At 40.9% G+C, this 17,910-nt stretch overlaps 1 protein-coding gene across 6 annotated transcripts in view; it reads right to left on the bottom strand.

Moving 5' to 3' along the window:
* FAT3 (FAT atypical cadherin 3) overlaps nt 1-17,910 on the bottom strand; it is a 323,469-nt gene that overhangs the window by 48,515 nt on the left and 257,044 nt on the right. For all 6 annotated transcript variants that reach the window (XM_009470374.2, XM_087758042.1, XM_087758041.1 and 3 more), the window contains 4 exons: nt 17,651-17,884; nt 3,868-4,257; nt 1,102-1,316; nt 305-442 (listed from right to left, as the gene is read on the bottom strand). In XM_009470374.2, the coding sequence (XP_009468649.1) occupies nt 305-442; nt 1,102-1,316; nt 3,868-4,257; nt 17,651-17,884 (977 nt within the window). The remainder of the gene's footprint in view (nt 1-304; nt 443-1,101; nt 1,317-3,867; nt 4,258-17,650; nt 17,885-17,910) is intronic.

The raw sequence follows: 17,910 nt of genomic DNA on the forward strand, positions 1-17,910 counted from the left end.
TAACACAGCAACAGCTGCTGGTGGCACCACAGGAGAAATCCAGGGTTGCTTTTCTCCCCGATCTGACCTCAGCTGCTGTGTTGGTGTGGGATGGGAATGCTAGCAGAGCAGTTGGCTTGTAGATAGGATTGGGGATAGGGTCGGGATGGGAAGAAGTGGAACAACATTACAAATACCTGTTGGAGCATCTTAGGCTGATCGTTGCAGAGTATAAAAGAAGCTTCTTCAAAACAAGCTAGCAGCAGAGTTGAGATCAACACACAACTGTAAGTCATTGTAAGTTAAGAAGTCCCACATGTCTTACCCTTTCTCTATCCAATTTCTTTTTAACCTTCACGAGTCCCAAAACAGGATCAACTGAAAATTCATTGTCTCGATCCCCATTCACTATGGAAAAATGAATCTGGCCATTGGAAGGACTGTCCAGATCTTCTGCTATCAACTTATTTGAGAGAAGAGTGAAAATTAGCAAAACAAATATTAAGCCATCTGTACGCTACATTAATTGCTCAACACCCCAAAAAGTAAGACTTCATATTCTATCAGACTAGTTACATCTGAACTGCACACCTCTACAGCATCAAGCCAAGCAGCAAGTTAATCAGATTTTGACAGGAGGCTCCTCTTGGACCTTTTTCAGAATTCCAGCCTTAAAACATACAGAATATTTTAATCTTAATATTCCATACAATGCCTTCTTTCTGGATCCACAAGTTCCAAGATGAGAGTACTGTGAGATTTGGGCATGGCACACTGCATGCCAGACTACACAAATACTAGGTATTTCACTAAAAAGTTGAATTCTGCCTTTCCAATAAAACTTGTTTCTAACTGACTCATGAAATGCAATGCTTTAAACATGCCATTGCTTTTTGACAGCATATCGGGGTTAAAAATAAATGGTACTACTACTGCTTTCTTTTGGGGTGAAACTGGCAGCAGCCTGGAAAGCAGCAGCAGACGCAGAGTACTGGCTACAGAACAGTTTGGGTGATTCAAGATGCAGTAGTGATCATTATTAACCAGTGCAGCGGTATTTTATTAAAGGTCACATGGCAGAGGGTTTCATCTTGCCTAAATGCTGCCCACGGCCTCACTCACCATTATCACGGAATCACCGATGGCGGCGTCCTCGCTGATGACTGCACTGTAGACCATCTGGCTGAATTTTGGTGCATTGTCATTAACATCTGTCACGTTTACGTTCACAGTAGTAACGGCGCTCAGGGCTGGAGTACCTCCATCTTTTGCTTCCACTACTAAGTAGAAATCCTTACACGATTCATAATCCAAAGCTTCAAAAATGGAAATCGCTCCTTTGAAGCAAGGAAGGGAATGTCAACAGCCAGCGAAAAACAAATAATGCTATGGACTAAGGGATTTGACTGTAGTAAACAGTAGAGCATGCTGTCTATCACCAAGGCACACATACAAAATATGTTGTTCTAACTGTACCATTGCCCAATCCAATAAAAATATTTGGTCAGGTTGCGACTGCTTTCATGTGATTAAAGAATGATGCCAATTGCACTTGGGTTGCCTCTGCAGAAAGGACCTTCACAAAGCAGGAAGCAATGAATGTTTTTTCACAAAAATAGTTTTTATTACATGAGTATTGTAGACGACGAAGTGGGGGCCATATCCACCCATTTGCCTGGGCTCATGCACAGAGCCTGTGGGAGAACTGGATGCCAACTCTGGAAATCAGTCCTGACAAGTCAACAGAAATTCACTCCCACGTAATTAACTTCTCATGAATTAAATACAAATGAATGGGGTATGAACACCTTTGAGAAATCAGTTGTCTATCATTTATGTGATTAAACAGGGACTTCCCCACTCAACTAGGTTTATAAATTTTGAGTTCCCTCACCACACAATCAAAACTAAGATTCTCTGTAACTTGACTCATTCTGTGCACCCAGAGCCCCTCTAGGACAGAAATGATTTTTCTGCAAGGCCTCCACTTGTTTCCCATGTACCCATAACCTTAACAAGAAGGGAGGAGTGGGTTGCGCACAGATTACTAGTGATGCCTTGAAGGAGGTAATACTGGGTATGGCAGGAAAGATTTAAAAGCAAATCCTTAACCTTGGCAAGCCAAATCCCTTTCAATATAGACCAGTCAGGAGCAGGGATGTACGGAACTTAAAGGTCATTTAGTCCAACTGCTGTCCAACACAGGTCAGCTAAACCCAATCATCCTTGAAGGTACTCATCTCTGATGTTCTTATAAACCTCCAACAACATCAGTTTCCTAACCTTCTTAGGAAATGTATTTCAGTACTTAATAGTCATTACAGTTAGGAATTTCTTCCCATCATTTAACCGAAATAATCCAAATGCAGTTTAAGCCCATTCACAACTTCTTTTCTCATGAATGGGTATGGAGAACAGTTTATTCCCCCCCTCTTCATAGGTAATTTTTATAGGCTTGGATACTAACAGCATGTCTTCTCTTTTCTAGCTTAAATAGCCTCAATTCCTTCAGTCTTTCCTGGTAAGCGACATTTTACAGACCTTGGATCATTCTTCTTAATCGCATCTGGGCTCTCTCCAAATGAATCCTACCTTTCAGCATGACTTGCTGGAAGCAGGAGCCCTGAAGAGAAGCTTCCAAGTGGCTACCAGAGAGTTCCCACTGATAAATGGTGTGAAGGGCATTATTTTTTAAGCCTTTATCAGGCATGCTACATCAGCACCCGGCTGTCTGGAAACTGAGCTCCTGCCTCTAAACTGATAATAATGGAGCTGTCACACATTAATGAATAATAAATAGTGGGTTTTTTTTCCCTGTGTGATTAAGCTTCATTATGGGGTTTTATTGATTTATCTCCTTGGCTTCATTGTCAAATGTGAAGTTAAGTATCTCTGTCTAGGCATATTTATGTTTAAATTTTGTTAGCACTAATCAACGTTATGAAGATAACAGACAACACACAATTATGTTAAGTCCCTTACATGTAAGGCAGTGGCCTCTGCAGAGTGGAGAGAGATTTTTGCACACAGTAATATAAATGACACAATGCATCATTTTGAGATTTTCCAGGTTACTGGTTATTACAGCTGCACTCAAACAAGTGTTACCTTCAGCTTTCAAAATCAAGATTGTTTTGCTCTGAAGCTCTGGTGGCATATTTGTACTGGTCATCCTGAATGTTATGAGAATAAGGGGATCCACTACAGCAAGCACAAAAGAATCATAGCTTACTGTTGATTGATTAAAACCTCGATAAGGATAAAGAATATATCCCACTATGGTAATTCAAAGAAAATGAGCCATTTGCACCAAATAAGGTAGCTTTTCTTAGTATTTCTTAAAGAGAAGCAGCAGTATGTTTTTAATATTTGTGATGTATAACCAAAAAAAAAAAACAACCCAAACCATGGCTGAAGTCAACTCTCAGACAACACAAATCAACCCAAGTCGGTGAAGTTGCATATAGTTGTATAAACAGCAATCCCATGTTAGGACTGCCAGCTATTTGGTCTTGCTAGCACTGTCTGATGCTAGCTAAGGTCCAGACAGTTTGAGGCTGTACTCAGCTGGTAAGCAGGTAAACATTGCAAGTGTTCATAACTGCAAGGGTTGTACAGTTTGACTAATGGGTTGTCACATCTACATTGACTTCAACAGACATACTAATGGAGAAAAGTATTCTCCACTCGAGCTGGGGCAGCTGAGTGTGACTATAATTTACATCACTCTCCAACCTAAAATTGATTTTTAACTGTGCAACTAATTCCACATTGACAAGCTCTGAGTCTCTGTTCTTGGAAATTTTTTGGTCCAAGAGCCTTCCCCAAAGCATTCACGTTTTTCTGATGTTTTCATTTTGCATTACAAGTACGAGCCATATTACAAACCTGTTTTTGAGTTAATCCTGAACTTCCCTTTCTCATTCCCCGATCTGATGAGATAAGCAATCTCGGCATTAGTACCAATGTCTTGGCTTGTAGCAAAAACAGAAAGGACCTCGGTGCCAGGTGAGGTGTCTTCAGGTACTGTAACAAGATAATCTCTTCTTTCAAACACAGGGGGATTGTCATTAATGTCTAGCACTGTAACGGTAACAGTGGCAAACGAGGACAAGGTCAGCACAATGCTCTGATCTGAGGCCTTTACACTGATGTTATAGGAAGACTGAAGCTCTCTATCAAGTGGATGCTCCAAAATAATGATTCCTGATGACCGGTCAACTGAGAAGTAACCATCTGCAGAGTCTGCCAGGGAATAGGTAACTTTTCTGTTCACACCTGAAAGGGAAGCAAATGTGAAAATGATAAAGTGAAATAAAGAAAAGAACAACCTCTTCCCATCTAACAGAAATGCTAAGCAAAATCTATCACACTGATCATTTCCAATGTGGGTGGAGCACATGGAGGTAGGAGTGCCTGTGGGTAGGGTATTGCCGAAAGTTTGCAAGATCAGGACATGCGCTTCTCACATGTCAAATCCCTGGGGATAAGTTAAGTTCCTTCCCTCATCATGATACTTTTTTAAAAGATCACTTTGCAGAACTGCTGTGTAATGAAACTTGAAAGCAGAATCCAGATATGGTCCTTGCTCAGAAAAGCTTACAATTGAATTAGATGAGACAGGCAGAATGCTGAAATTGGAAATGTCTCAGAGCACATCTTGAAGGAATAGAAATGTACATAAGGGAAAAATAAATCCATAAAAATACATCAGGTGGCACAGAATGTACTTGCTACCAGTGCTGCCTTGATTCCACTGTTGAGCAGGAAAATATTATCATAAGAAGATACCTGTTAGACAAAAGCTGCATCAAAGAACTTCTGCCAGAATATAGACATTTTAGAAAGGAAAGTCTCCTACTCCCCCAATTTGAGAGCAAAAATTGAGTTGTACGAAAGACATCCTGTGTGTTTCGAATCCTGCCTGTATTTTCCCATACATAACACCTATCCACCCGGCTGCTGAATATGCAGATCTATGCTAAGGTGGTTGTTAGTAATAAGGCCTGAGGGGAAGGCACTGACTTGGTTGCTTGCTGCACTACAGTGGGATAGCCATTTCAAATCTAATTAAAAATGAACGCAGATACAACCTCATCCAACTCCCTTGATGCTGGTTGATTTTGTGATTTGGTCCTGGGTGCTTCACTAAGAGAGTATAACTAAAACACAAAGATCCACTAAAATGGAGAGTCTCTGTTTTTAACATCTCTCACTTGGGCATTTGCTGCCCTTTTTGTTGAACAGACTTTACAAGCCTGACATTAATCAGACAAACAAGAGCTACCAATCCCTTCTAGGCATATTTTGTTAATTTAAAATTTATGACAGTATTATTCTGCTTTCCAGCAGCAAAACATTGTAGAAATGTCTGATCAAAAGCAGCACAAATCACAGTTTTTTTCTGCTTGACATAGCAGGAGTAGAGCATCCACACAAGGGGGAGCTGGGAGACTCTTTCTTCAATCATAAGCACATAAAAGCTAGAGCAACTACAAAGTCCCAGACCCTACTTGGAGACCGTTAGGAATTACTATTTGTCCTCTTCAGGGAATAAAGTTTTTATGCAGTGCTTGAAACACCAGAGTGTATTTCAAACATTCAAATGTCTTTAAAATAAGGAAAATTTTAAATGGCAATTTTGCAATGAACCATTTTTTTGGTGTTTGCTTTTTTTTTTTTTTTTAAATCACAGCAGAACCTCTCAGTTCCCCATGGCATCTCATATGTGAAAAATACAGAGGCCCTCCTTCAGCAAAACAGGTAAGGCAGCCAAGGAGGTGATTCCTGTCCTACAGATGAGGAACCGAGCACAGCTCACAAACTAGTCAGAGATTCTTTCATATGTTGAAACACCTAGACTCTGAATACCCCACAGCCTGATGGAGATCATGCTCACCTCTTCACTTAGCCCTCATACATGCATCCAAATGCTCTGCCAGCTGACAATCAACCAAACTGACAAAAGTGAAAAAGGAGTAAAACGTTCTGGAAAGTGGAAGGTTTTGAGGGTCTGAATGGCTGGAGGTGTGTCTACATTTCCAGCAGAGAAGAATCTCCTTTTGCTAAAAATCCTCCCTGAACTTCCACTTATAAAAAGGGACAGCCCTGACCAGAACAATTTATGTGCTAGTAATTACAGCTGATCCCTGGGGATGCTGGAAAAGGGGATTTTTCCTGATTCAGAGCGTGCAGTTGAACACCCAAACTACACATGAGTTTTAACTGTCAAGCTATTTAGTATTCTGTACTGGGCTATCTTGATGTCTGCCAGTTTCTACACAGAATTAAATACTTCTCTGAAGCAGGGACTTAACACACACCTTCCACGCATATGTGTCTGTGACTGCAGGAGAGCCTTGGTCTGGTTTGTGTTTTTCTCTGGCACAAAACCCCTATTTGATACTCACTACAGCATAACCAGACACAAGACAGAAGATTCAGACACCAAGGTCTTTAAAGGCATAAATAGCTAGAAAGGAGATGGCCTACCCATGACTTGTGTCTTGAAACACCTCAAAACTTCAGCAAGAACAGCTTGCAAGGGGGAGTGGGGAGAAACAGAATTTGGTGCATGTGACACCACGTAGGGTGAGTTTACATACAGGAGGCGATAACTCTGGTGACTGCAGTCTGATGGATATATAATCCGACCACTCTCCTTGTATTCTACTTCCTAAAGGTAATGTCCATTAATTAACAAAATATGAATAATGTTTTTTGATAAGTGATTGCTAGTGATCCCACAATGGAGACAGTTCAGATATAGATTACAGTGTTCCAATTGCTAACTCTAATATAAGGGTTTTTTAGGCAGAAATGGAGAGAGTTACTTCTTGAAGGTAAGTGCTTTTATAGTTCTTTCCTGGAAAACAAGAGAGGAATACAGAAGTTCCAGGGAAGTGGGTTATCTTTTACCAGTCTGGTTTGATGATGAAAACAGTCTTATTTTTCCCATGGGAGCTGGAAGAAAAGCTCTTACAAGTGAAAATGCCATTTGATGCAAGGAGAGACAGAAGATCAGGGCAGAGGACCTGAGCTGGGACACTCACAGATACCAACCCTTGATGGCTTTCAGCCTGAATGCAGAGGGAGAATAGAAGGAGAAATACAGAGGCAGATCTCAGCTGCCTGCTGACCTTCTCTCACAGTGTTTTGTGGGGCTTAACGCTTGCTTCTTGGGAGGAAAATGAATTCATTGAAAAGCTGTGGCAGAAACAGAACTTTGAAGAAAGTGTTGTGTTATATAGCTAGCTGTTTCCACTCAGCTTCTTGACCCGAGGCTGGAAACAAAATGGGCATGAGGCAAAGGTGAAGTAGGAGCTATTTCTACTGAAATCCAAAATGCTTTAGTCTAAGGGCTACCATCTGCTGAGAGAGAAGTGTCCACCAGTCTGTGTCAATGGCATCCCTGCCGTGGAGGTGATGGTAGATTCTGCTGTGACTATAAAGGAGATGTTTTCTGTGGAAAGGAAACAACTGCTCCAACACCATGGTTCCTGCACTGGTAAAGACAGCAATCCTCCCACATTGCTTGCCCACAGCTGTTGGGGGATTAATGTTTGCAAAGTGCATTGTGTCTATTCACTTACTCACTTAAACTTCTCAGATTTCTAAGGCGCCAATCATGAACATAAGCTATTTGAACATGGAAAGCTTTGCAGGAATTACTAATACTACAAGAGGATTGAAGTACATTTTTTAAATAAAGGAATAAGCAAGCACATTTTCTATTTAGATTTGTATTAGCATATGATAGAATATTGCCCTTTGTCAAATCTCTGGTGTGAAGAGCTTGTACAACATACAGCCATCTAGTACCTCAAATGCCATCCTTCAAACAGGGTTTTTTTCTTGTTTTCTTCTGTACTAAAACAAAGGGGCATGCACTGAATGTCACATAATGACATCTTTTATGTCATTACTACTTTAAACGGCACTAGGGAAATAAAATAACTTCTCGCCATAATTCAGGAGTATCAAATTCCTCCTTGTCTAACTCATAGAATCATAGAATCATTTAGGTTGCAAAGGACCTTTAAGATCATTGGGTCCAACCATTAACCTAACACTGCCAAGTCCACCACTTGAATTTCTCCTAATATCCAATCTAAACCTCCCCTGGCACAACTTGAGGTTGTTTCCTCTCGTCCTATCACTTGTTACTAGGGAGAAGAGACCCCACCTCACTACAACCTCCTTTCAGGTAGTTGTAGAGAGCGATAAGGACTCCCCTCAGCCTCCTCTTCTCCAGGCTAAACAGCCCCAGCTCCCTCAGCCGCTCCTCATAAGACTTGTGCTCCAGACCCTTCCCCAGCTTTGTTGCCCTTCTCTGGACGCACTCCAGCACCTCAATGTCCTTCTTGTAGTGAGGGGCCCAAAACTGAACACAGTATTTGAGATGCAGCTCAATTGAAAATGGTGGAGTTACAGCACGGTTTGATCCATCCTGACAGGCTGAGCATTAACACAACAGGCTCAATCCCCATATGACAGCGAGTTTTGCAGTGGGTATTACCTGTCGACTGCATCACACACAAACTAAAATGTACACATATTAAAGACCATAAATAGTGTGTTTCTCCTTTCTGTTTTCATCTGTCACCCTGAACTCATTATTTAATGTGTTTCCCCAAGTATAGCTAGCCCACTTGTTCTTGTTTATCTCTGGAAAATGATGCTTAACTTTGTCATCTGCTCATTTTCGTTTTGAAAACCTATGGAAAGAAAAATAATGGCAAGCATTAAAAATAAACAAACAAGAAAGCCGTCCAGAAAGAGAGCAGTAAAGAAAGTTATTTATCAATTTAGCAGTGATTTGCAAGCATGGTATCTGATTATTGTGCTTCCTCTTGTCTCTGTCTTTCATGGTGTGACACTGGCCTGTACTATGGCCTTTCCTGATTACCCAAACTTTAACCACAACACGAATTACTGGAAGTTAAAAGTCCACAACTTCATTAACAGCAAACAAGTCAAAAAACGAATACTAAACCAGATTTTATAATGCTCTAGTCCGTCATTTTGGGATGAAAGAGAAAAATTTTGCCAGAAGTACCTTGCTGAACTGTAGAAGAATATATAGCCCCATAGGGAAAGATGTTTCAAGTGATTTTTACAACTTAAGCAGAAAAGCTGGCCAAGTTCAATCCATAACACTGCTACTGAGACAGGCTTTCACTGCTTTGTCCTTTTTCTGTGGGGAAATGATAGCCTTAACCCCAAAGGCCTTTACTCACACCAGTGCTCCAGCGGAGTCACGGTACCATGGGATGAAAGCAGGGCCACAGAGGACAGAGATGAAGATAACCAACCCCTTACTGGAGGGAAATACTGGACAGAAATGGCGGGCATAAGCTTTTAGTTGTATGATACCTTCCATGGGTGTCTAAAACCCTGCTTTCCATTTCAGCTGGGTCGGTTGTTGTCTTTTTTGGTGGGAAGATGAGATCTGGATGGTTGGCTCACCCTCTCTCTCTTTTCTAGCAGAGATTTACATAGCCCAGGGTGCTGGCTTACATGACTTGACATGCATACTTGTTTCCATCAGTGCTCCTGAGTGATTCGCTTCCTTGTGCTGATCAGGCATAAGCTTGATTATTTTTCTGAAGTGGGGGAGGCCATTTTGCATACACCTGATTTAGGGTTACACATTGCAGCTGACAACATTGGACAACGTAGCCTGAAGCAATGGAATGGAGAGATATATTATAAAAAAAATATATGCATGTATGTATGCATATATTTATTTATGCACACACACACATACATGTTTCAGTGATCCAGTTTAAACACAGGGTTTATTCAGTCAACATAATCCAAGAGGTACAATTCTCCTTGTCTAGTTCTTTGCCTCCGTGTTGTTAACAATGTCTTGGAAATCTCAAAAATTAAAGAAATTAATAGAAATGACAGAGTATAAAGATAGCAGGAATCTTGTGAGGTCATCTAATTTATCCCTGCACAAAGAAAGGATGGATGTAATTTATCCCCAAACGCAGGCCTATCCTTTGATCGTGAACTTGCCTAACCTTCCTGGATAACACACACCAGTGCCTCACTTTTCTTACAACTAAAAATCTTGTTCTGACTTTTTGCTGAGATTGAATAAAAATAATAAAACATGAGGGGAAAAAAAAGAACAAAGGCTGACTTTCTTCCTCAGAGCTACTTGTCTGATATCTGAAGACTGTTATACTTTATCATCTCAGTTCTCTTTTTCCTGGCACCCCATCTCAACTGTTTTAATATTTCCTGGTAGCACACATTGTCCAGACCTGTGATCTTTCTTGTAAATCTCCAGGTAGCCCACATCTTGCTGGAAGTGCTGTACCCAAAACTCGACACAGCATTTCACATCAGGATTTATCAACACCAAGTAAACAGAAAGAACTACTTCTGTTTTCCAGCATTACTCTTGTTTACCCATCTCATTAAAGTATTTGCCTTTTCATACCAGTATGAAAGTGTAAACATACATTCAGCCTGTGATTCACCATAATATAGCTGTTTCTCTGCAGTTCCGCTGCCCAGTCAGTCATTATCCAGACAATACTGGTGCATTTGCTTATTCTTATCTAAACACGGGATTTCACACTTATCTTGATGACTTGCACTTATTTTTCCATACCACTTTTCCAACTGTTAAATCCCACAACTGCGACTTTGACACTATCCAGGGTACTTGCAGCTCCGTTCTGCTTTCTGACATCTAGCAATACTGACCTTATGCCTACTTATCCATTCAGGAATGAAAATAAGAGCAATGCTGCACCCAGTACCTGTCTTAACTTATCCCTCCAGTGTAGCAGTCATTACAAACTCACCTGATAACAGCTTCATGTAGACCATGTTTCCCTAGCTTGCTTATAAAAATATCATGCGGTACAATGTCAAAAACCTCACTAAACGTAAGCCACACCACCCATAATATTTCTTTCTATATGGCCTCTTTGCATGTTGCAGAAGGAAATTAGATTTGTTTGATGACTTCTGCTTGCTGAACACACAGACTAGCTCTTAGTCATCTTGATACACATATACTCATTATTTTAAGGCAAGTTGGGTGACTACATTCCCCTGACTACCTATCTGCAGCTTTAAAAATCTGGCCCTTTAAAGATTCAACAACAGGGTCATATAGACTACAGGATTAGGCCTCCTGAGTGCCTAGGCACAGGAAGCAAAATAAGCAATATGAAGTAGGGCTTGTTTAGGCAGAAACCTAAGCTTTCTATCATAATCCCCAAACACCTGGTGTGTTTACCCCCTAACACTAGGTAAGTCTAAACTCCACAGAGCCTGACTATTATTTTTTATTTGGCAATTTTTCAGGGGCCCAATGTGCTGTATCTTTGCAGTCCTAGAAGTGCTTCTGCCTTTATTAAGAACGCAAAAGCTAGGTTTTCTCCTGAACAACTCACTGGGTGAACTTGGACCTGTAGGTGTCCTCAGGATTGGCCAGCCCACTGGGGGATGTGGGGCATTGCCCTCCCACTCTCCTTATGGAACAGAAGTATAATGGTAAGGACACCTTTCCAGGAAGGAGTACAAGGGTACGTTGCCATAGACTATTATTTTTCATTGAATAAGCCCAGAACCCAATCACCCACCAGGCTACAGAGCAATGCTCACTCATGTCTTTTTTTGTTTTTCCTCTGGCTGATTCATGAATCCTTTTTCAAAACAGCTTCAGTGACAGTGGAAAGGACCCCCTACTTCAACGATAACCCCTTATTTATGCAACGCTGTTTTGAATAGCTGCAGAAAAAGGAATTAATAATTTAGGTCTTCCATATCCTGCATTAGTGCACTAACCCCTGAACTATTTTAAAAGTCAGTGGGTAAAGATGTGGGTAAAGATATAGGAAGCTCCATGTATGTTTTAAAGAGAATGAGCCATCCTCTGGAAAGCATCTTGTAATATTTACTTTACAAAAACTCAGACAATATCCAGAAATATCACCTAGCTAGTGCTGGTGTCATTGCCAAAGTTATCTACCTATTAGCTGTTGGGTTTTAGTAAATCTTCTGTCCTATTATCTCTGTTATTCTTCTTATTCATGTTTCAGTCCTTGTTTTCTTCTTTTTCAGATCCTGAATGCCTCAAAAGTTTCTAGATCCATTTTAAGGGACCTGCCCAACATAAACAAACATGCGAAGTAGAGGTTTGCTGTATACTGGCTCTGCCAGCAAATGCCAAAATCAATATCTACTTCAGCATTTCTATTATTTTGTTACTTGCCATTATACATAATTGAGAGAACTGCTCTTTCATCAAGTTGTGACTGTCTTGCACTCCCCTCTGACACTTCTGCAATCTCACCTGGCAGCACTTTACCCTTCCCCAAGCTCAGCTGTGTGGCCCAGCTGCATGTGCAACAGGCTCAGCTGCCCTCAGTTGAATTCCTTCAAGAGCAAAGCCCACTGTTGATAAGGTCGAAGTCTGTACTCATTACTTCCATGCACATATTCTTGAAATCAGTGACCCACTGAACAACCTAATGGAGTTATTCTTTTCTGTGCTGTGCTCACCAGCACTTCCATGCTACTTTCTACAAACAAGTGATAAACCCCAAAGAACTATTTATGTTCCTCAGTTGTTATTTCTGATAGATATTTCATTTTTATGGTTTTAATGGTTTCTTCACTTTTCTCATTGACCCAAGGAGAGGACAAGAAGAAAAAGAAGATACAATATGCTTGCTTCACCACCCTCCTGGAAGTAGGTAGGTACACTCCAGACTGGATTGACTGAAACCTAAAGGAGAAGTTGTATTACCATTATTCCCTAGAAAAGACATTTTTTATTTCCTGTGCAGCTGCCTTATGAGTGCACATGGTAAGGGTTTTGGGTGTTTGTGTTTTGTTGTTTTTTTTTTTTTTTGACAAACCAAGTTTTTATTGAAACATCAAAACTCATTGAGACCAAACCTTGCTGGGAAAGTATCACTTTTGTCATAGATTTCTTTGAAATCCAAGACAAAACTTTCCATCAGAAGCTGAAAGAGAATGGCACTCCTTCCCCCAGCTCACCAGATTCTCCAGCTGCTCGCCAGGCAGATGAAGGGCCACAGTTTGCTCCCCGTACTTCTTGGTGGAGAAGGTTGGGGCTAGGGAGCAGATGTCTCTTAGTGAGAAGGTCAAACGGCTTCCCCAGAAGGTCTGAGTCCCTTCTGCTGCAGCTCTTCCACTTTGTGTGAAGAGGTGAATAATTAGTCCCCCACACTGAGAAACAGGCTGATTAGGGACTTGATTGATTTAAACTCTCCACATTAAACACAAACACACTAATCAGATGACTACAGAATCTGTCTCATAAATCTTGGTCCAAATAATATTTAACTCTATACAACTCTCTAAAAAACACAACCAAATTCAAACACAAGTGACCTGTATAACATGGCTGTATAAATTTTGGGAGACCCTCAGGTCTTATCCTGGCTCCCTGAATTAGGCTTTCAACACCCATTTTTTCCCATGTAAGTACCAAAGCTTCAAATATGGAGAATACTGACGAATAAACCTCAGACCATTCTGTGTTCTGTTGTGAGGCTATGAGCCCTGCAGAAGCTGGGACACATCTGTAACTCTGGGCATCCTATGCACAAATGTGAGAAAATGCTTCGAAAAATGTAGCACACTGCTTATTATTTTTCTAGGTTGCATTACTGAATGCTATTAAATCTGCTATTAGATATGGGAAAATATTTTCCCAAACTGCACTTTCTGCAAAATGTCATCTGCCATTAATCCTTCTTCTCTGAATTATGTCCAGCTTGGGAAGAACTGGCAGTCAGAGAGAGCATCAGTGTGGGTTTGCTGCCTGTCTGCACTGCTCTGCCAAGTCATGGTGAGGATGTTATGCTTTTGCCTGTATCCACAGTGCAGGTCTCCGGTTATTCCCAGAGGGCCCTTGGGGTGCCCATGCTGCACAGCACTCAGGGGATATCTCCATCCTTGGAGACATCCAAAAGCCATCTGGACACAGTCCTAGACAACCTGCTGTAGGTGGCCCTGCTTGAGCAGGGTGGTTGGACAAGATGACCTTCCAGAGGTCCCATCCAACCTAAACCATTCTGTGACTGTGTGAATCCTGCAGCATGACACCTCTGTATCCACAAGGCCAGCAGACACATTTCTAGCAAGGCCGTCCAAAGTGCTTCACCTCTGATTTTTCACCACACACAACCGTGTGGTCCTCACCTTCAGCCCACAGTGAGGGCCCTTCTTGACTCATTTGCTATTTGCACATGCCACAAAAATGGGGCAGGGGAACACAGGGTCATTCCTGCTGGGAAGCGGACTGTGAACTGAGACAAATACAAGGCATAGACAAAACTATGTCAAAGAATAGGGCATCTGGGAAAGGAGGACTGCCTGGCTGGGCAAGCGAGTGAGTGTGGGCTTTTGCTGTTTGGCGTGTGACTGCTATTCAAGGAAGAATCGGATCAGTTGGAATTGTGTTTCTGAGGAACTCCTATATTTGGCTAGCCAGACTGTAACCTGGGCACTAGCTGGCTCCTTGCAGGCTGCATCTCACCACTCCTCCTGTGCAATGTACTTGTATGGGCCCTGGGGATGGAGAAGGGGAATGGGGGTGAGGAACAGCTGAGGCCAGAGCAGGGAGGTCTGTGCAGTGCAGGGAATTCTTTGCAACCAAATAAAAGCCACTCCTGTCAATTTTTTCTCTGCCTACATGCCTTTGTTTTCCTGCACATTGGCTGCATGCAATACAAGGTGCAGGCTCCAAGACAACCTAGTCCATCTCTACAGGTTGGTTGCGTAGGGAACGGTTATGTAGGGCACGGCCATGGCTTTGACCACAGTATAACGCAGAGGCTGGAAGGCAGCAGTGGCAGGCAAGACAGGGCTGGCTGACAAGGTTGTTCCCATTCTGAGAAAAATTAGAACTTCATCTTCATCACAAACCCAGAAAAAAATCAATAGGTCAGTGAAATCACTAAACCGACTACAAATGTGGATGGTGTGGAACTGCCAGTGCCCCAGTGGTGATGAAGAGGACTGCAGAAGGACAGATGACGCACTGTTCATATTTAGTACAGTAAGTGCTTCTGCCTTCTGTAGACTACACTATCAATCATCATGGAAACAGGCCTGAGCATGGAGGTCATTTGCAAGGCAAAGCAGCTGCAAGTGAGGCAGGATTTAACCATCATTTAAAGCACTGCTGAGCTTGGACCACATTGCATTCATTCTCGTATTCTGTTAGCAAGGCCACAACACTGTCTGTACGCAGAAAACACGAGCAACACTGGAAATGAGCTCAGGTTTGGGCTCCAGGTTTATTTTGAAGTTTAGCAATTTTTTAATGTCATCGTTGCCACAAAGTCCCACATAGGTTTTCTTAGTGTTACTGCTCTAGTATGACCCTAATTCCCTTGAAACAGGCTGATATTCTAGTTGTCTGATGGGTTTGCTCAGATAAGTACATGTCAGCATTCATTCCAACTCTTCTTGTGCCTTAATTTGAACAGAATGGAGTAATTTGGCACTTTGATTTGAAGACAGTGGGAGGTGGAAAATCCCCTGCTCCTTGTGAACTTCTCTAAAAAACTGTAAAACCAGCATTTCTCTTTCATTTCTTAGTTTGCACATTTCCCAATCTGTTGGTGGAGAGTTAGTAGGAAATATTATCTTGTGCAAATATTAAGAATTTCCAGTGGAAGCAGGATGGGAGGAAGAATTGTTTTATATTAAAGTTACCAATATGTCTTAACAAAGGGACCTATGTATATTCTCTCTCCCTCAAGTGACCATTCAATTTAAGCTACATGGAGAGGTTATGTAAAATGAATTTGCGTGCTACTAGAGTTAAATAGCTAAAGCTATTTTCTTCTGTTGAATACTGTGAAGAAAAATCACATCTCTCCTTCAGTGTGTCCAGCTGGTACAGCTAGTTTCTAAACATGTATCCAAATTACAAATACATTAAACAACAATTTATATTCCAGTCCTGAAATTTCCCAGGATATTATGAGTTCAGGAACTTCAAGAGAGATCAAAGGCACAAGGCAGATATAACACTATTTTCCTGTTAACTAGAAATTGTCTTAATTATCCAACAGTGTCTGATCACAATATTTTCAGTTTTATGTTAAATTGTGTTTAGTTGCAGACCACAAATTGACTTCTCTCAAGTTTTATTTTAATGGCCTCTATACTGATACTCCTATCCTTACAGTACATGGCTCTTCAAAGCCCAAAGCAGAACAGGCAAATTTTAAGATCATCATCACAAGATGTTTCCTCAGTGTTAAAAAATTAATTTGTATGATGATTACTTGCTCCACTGATGTTTTCAGGATAATGCTCCACAAAACCTTACAGGAATATCATGGCCCATCATGAATATCAATAATACATTTTTCTCTGTGATGGGAACATTACACTTACCTGAACTACCCCTTCTCATTCATCACATGCATCCCTCCCTTTAATTTATCTAGTTTCAGAAGGAGGATGTAGCAATTAGCTCATGGGTGGTTTTTTTTAATTGCTAACCATCTTATTATGTAAAGTTGGTGCTAGCAAGAACTTTTATTGACAACTTTTTATTCTAATTCTTTCTGACTCCGCCCTCTCCTTAAATGTCACCTCACTTATGAGAAAAACGGTAAATAAGACCACAGTGGAAAACAACAACACTGGGTCTTCAGTTCAGTACTTTACTATCAGTAATTGGCTTTTCCCTGCAGGACAGTATAATAAATTTTAATTGTGATTTTTCAACCAAGGCATATAATGCAGCTTTTTACAGATACCTTAATGAATGCTTGCTGCTCCTTTACTGATTCCTGTATATTTACTTTATCAACCTTAGTAATAACTGAGACTTCCAGCATGTACTGTACTTAAAAACAAAAGAAGATTATAACGTGAAGTATTTTTTCATTCAATGAAAAGTCTGCTATTTATGTGAAGCTACTCAGTCCACAGTTTTTACAAAACATCTCCAAAGCCAGAGGAAGGAAAAATAAAGTATGGGATTTATTTATTCCAACTGAATTGAATGAGATTAAAAAAAAAAATCTGATATTCGGCAGGTTTTACCACTGTGGTATGAAAAAAACCCCTTTAAATATTTATAATTAGGCCCAGATTTCAAGGTTAATGTCCTCATATAATAAACTATTACACTTTAAAAGAATACACAGTTAAATAACCAGAGCATTTATAATGTACATTCACAGTGTACAACAATAGCCTTATGCTAAGGTAGCCAGCTGGAACAAATGGGAGTTATAGCAGTATAAAACTCTAGAAAAGCTGTGATGCATCAGGTATAGGTCCCTATGGCACATAACTATATTATTTGCATAAACAGAGGCATGGGCCTTCAAAATCCTGGCTCAGGAAAAGAGGTGAGACCACTGGAGGAAGAAAGTTGACATTTACCCCCAAAGCTATCATTTACCCCTAAACATAGCTATCACCAATCAAGACAATAAAAGACACACCATTATGTCAAGCTCAGCTGTGAGCATTTTGATGTAAAGAAACAGAAGAGAGAAAAATGGGGAGGATGCAGAAGCAAAAGGAGGAAAGAATGAGGAAAGGCAGCAATAGAAAAATTAATCTGTATTTCAACTCCACCAACCCACAGAATCTTCCTGAACATTCATTATTGTTTGCAGCATTACTCACTTACCAACATCAGGATCAGTGGCCTGGACTCTTGTTAACAAAGCTTTAGTGGCTGTATTCTCATAGACACACACGGTGTAGTGATCAGATGAAAACACTGGTGGATTATCATTAACATCTTCTAAAATAAGATGGATTTCTGATTGGCAGAACCTGCCACCACCATCTGTGGCTCGGGCAACCAAGTTGTATGCAGGGACTTTCTCCCGGTCGAGAGGTGCCAAGGATTTCAGCTCACCTAAAATTGATTAAAAGCAACAGCCA

Source organism: Nipponia nippon, unplaced genomic scaffold (genome assembly GCF_047370975.1).
Source record: "Nipponia nippon isolate SJK-2023a ecotype South Korea unplaced genomic scaffold, ASM4737097v1 scaffold_2, whole genome shotgun sequence".
Lineage (NCBI taxonomy): Eukaryota > Metazoa > Chordata > Aves > Pelecaniformes > Threskiornithidae > Nipponia > Nipponia nippon.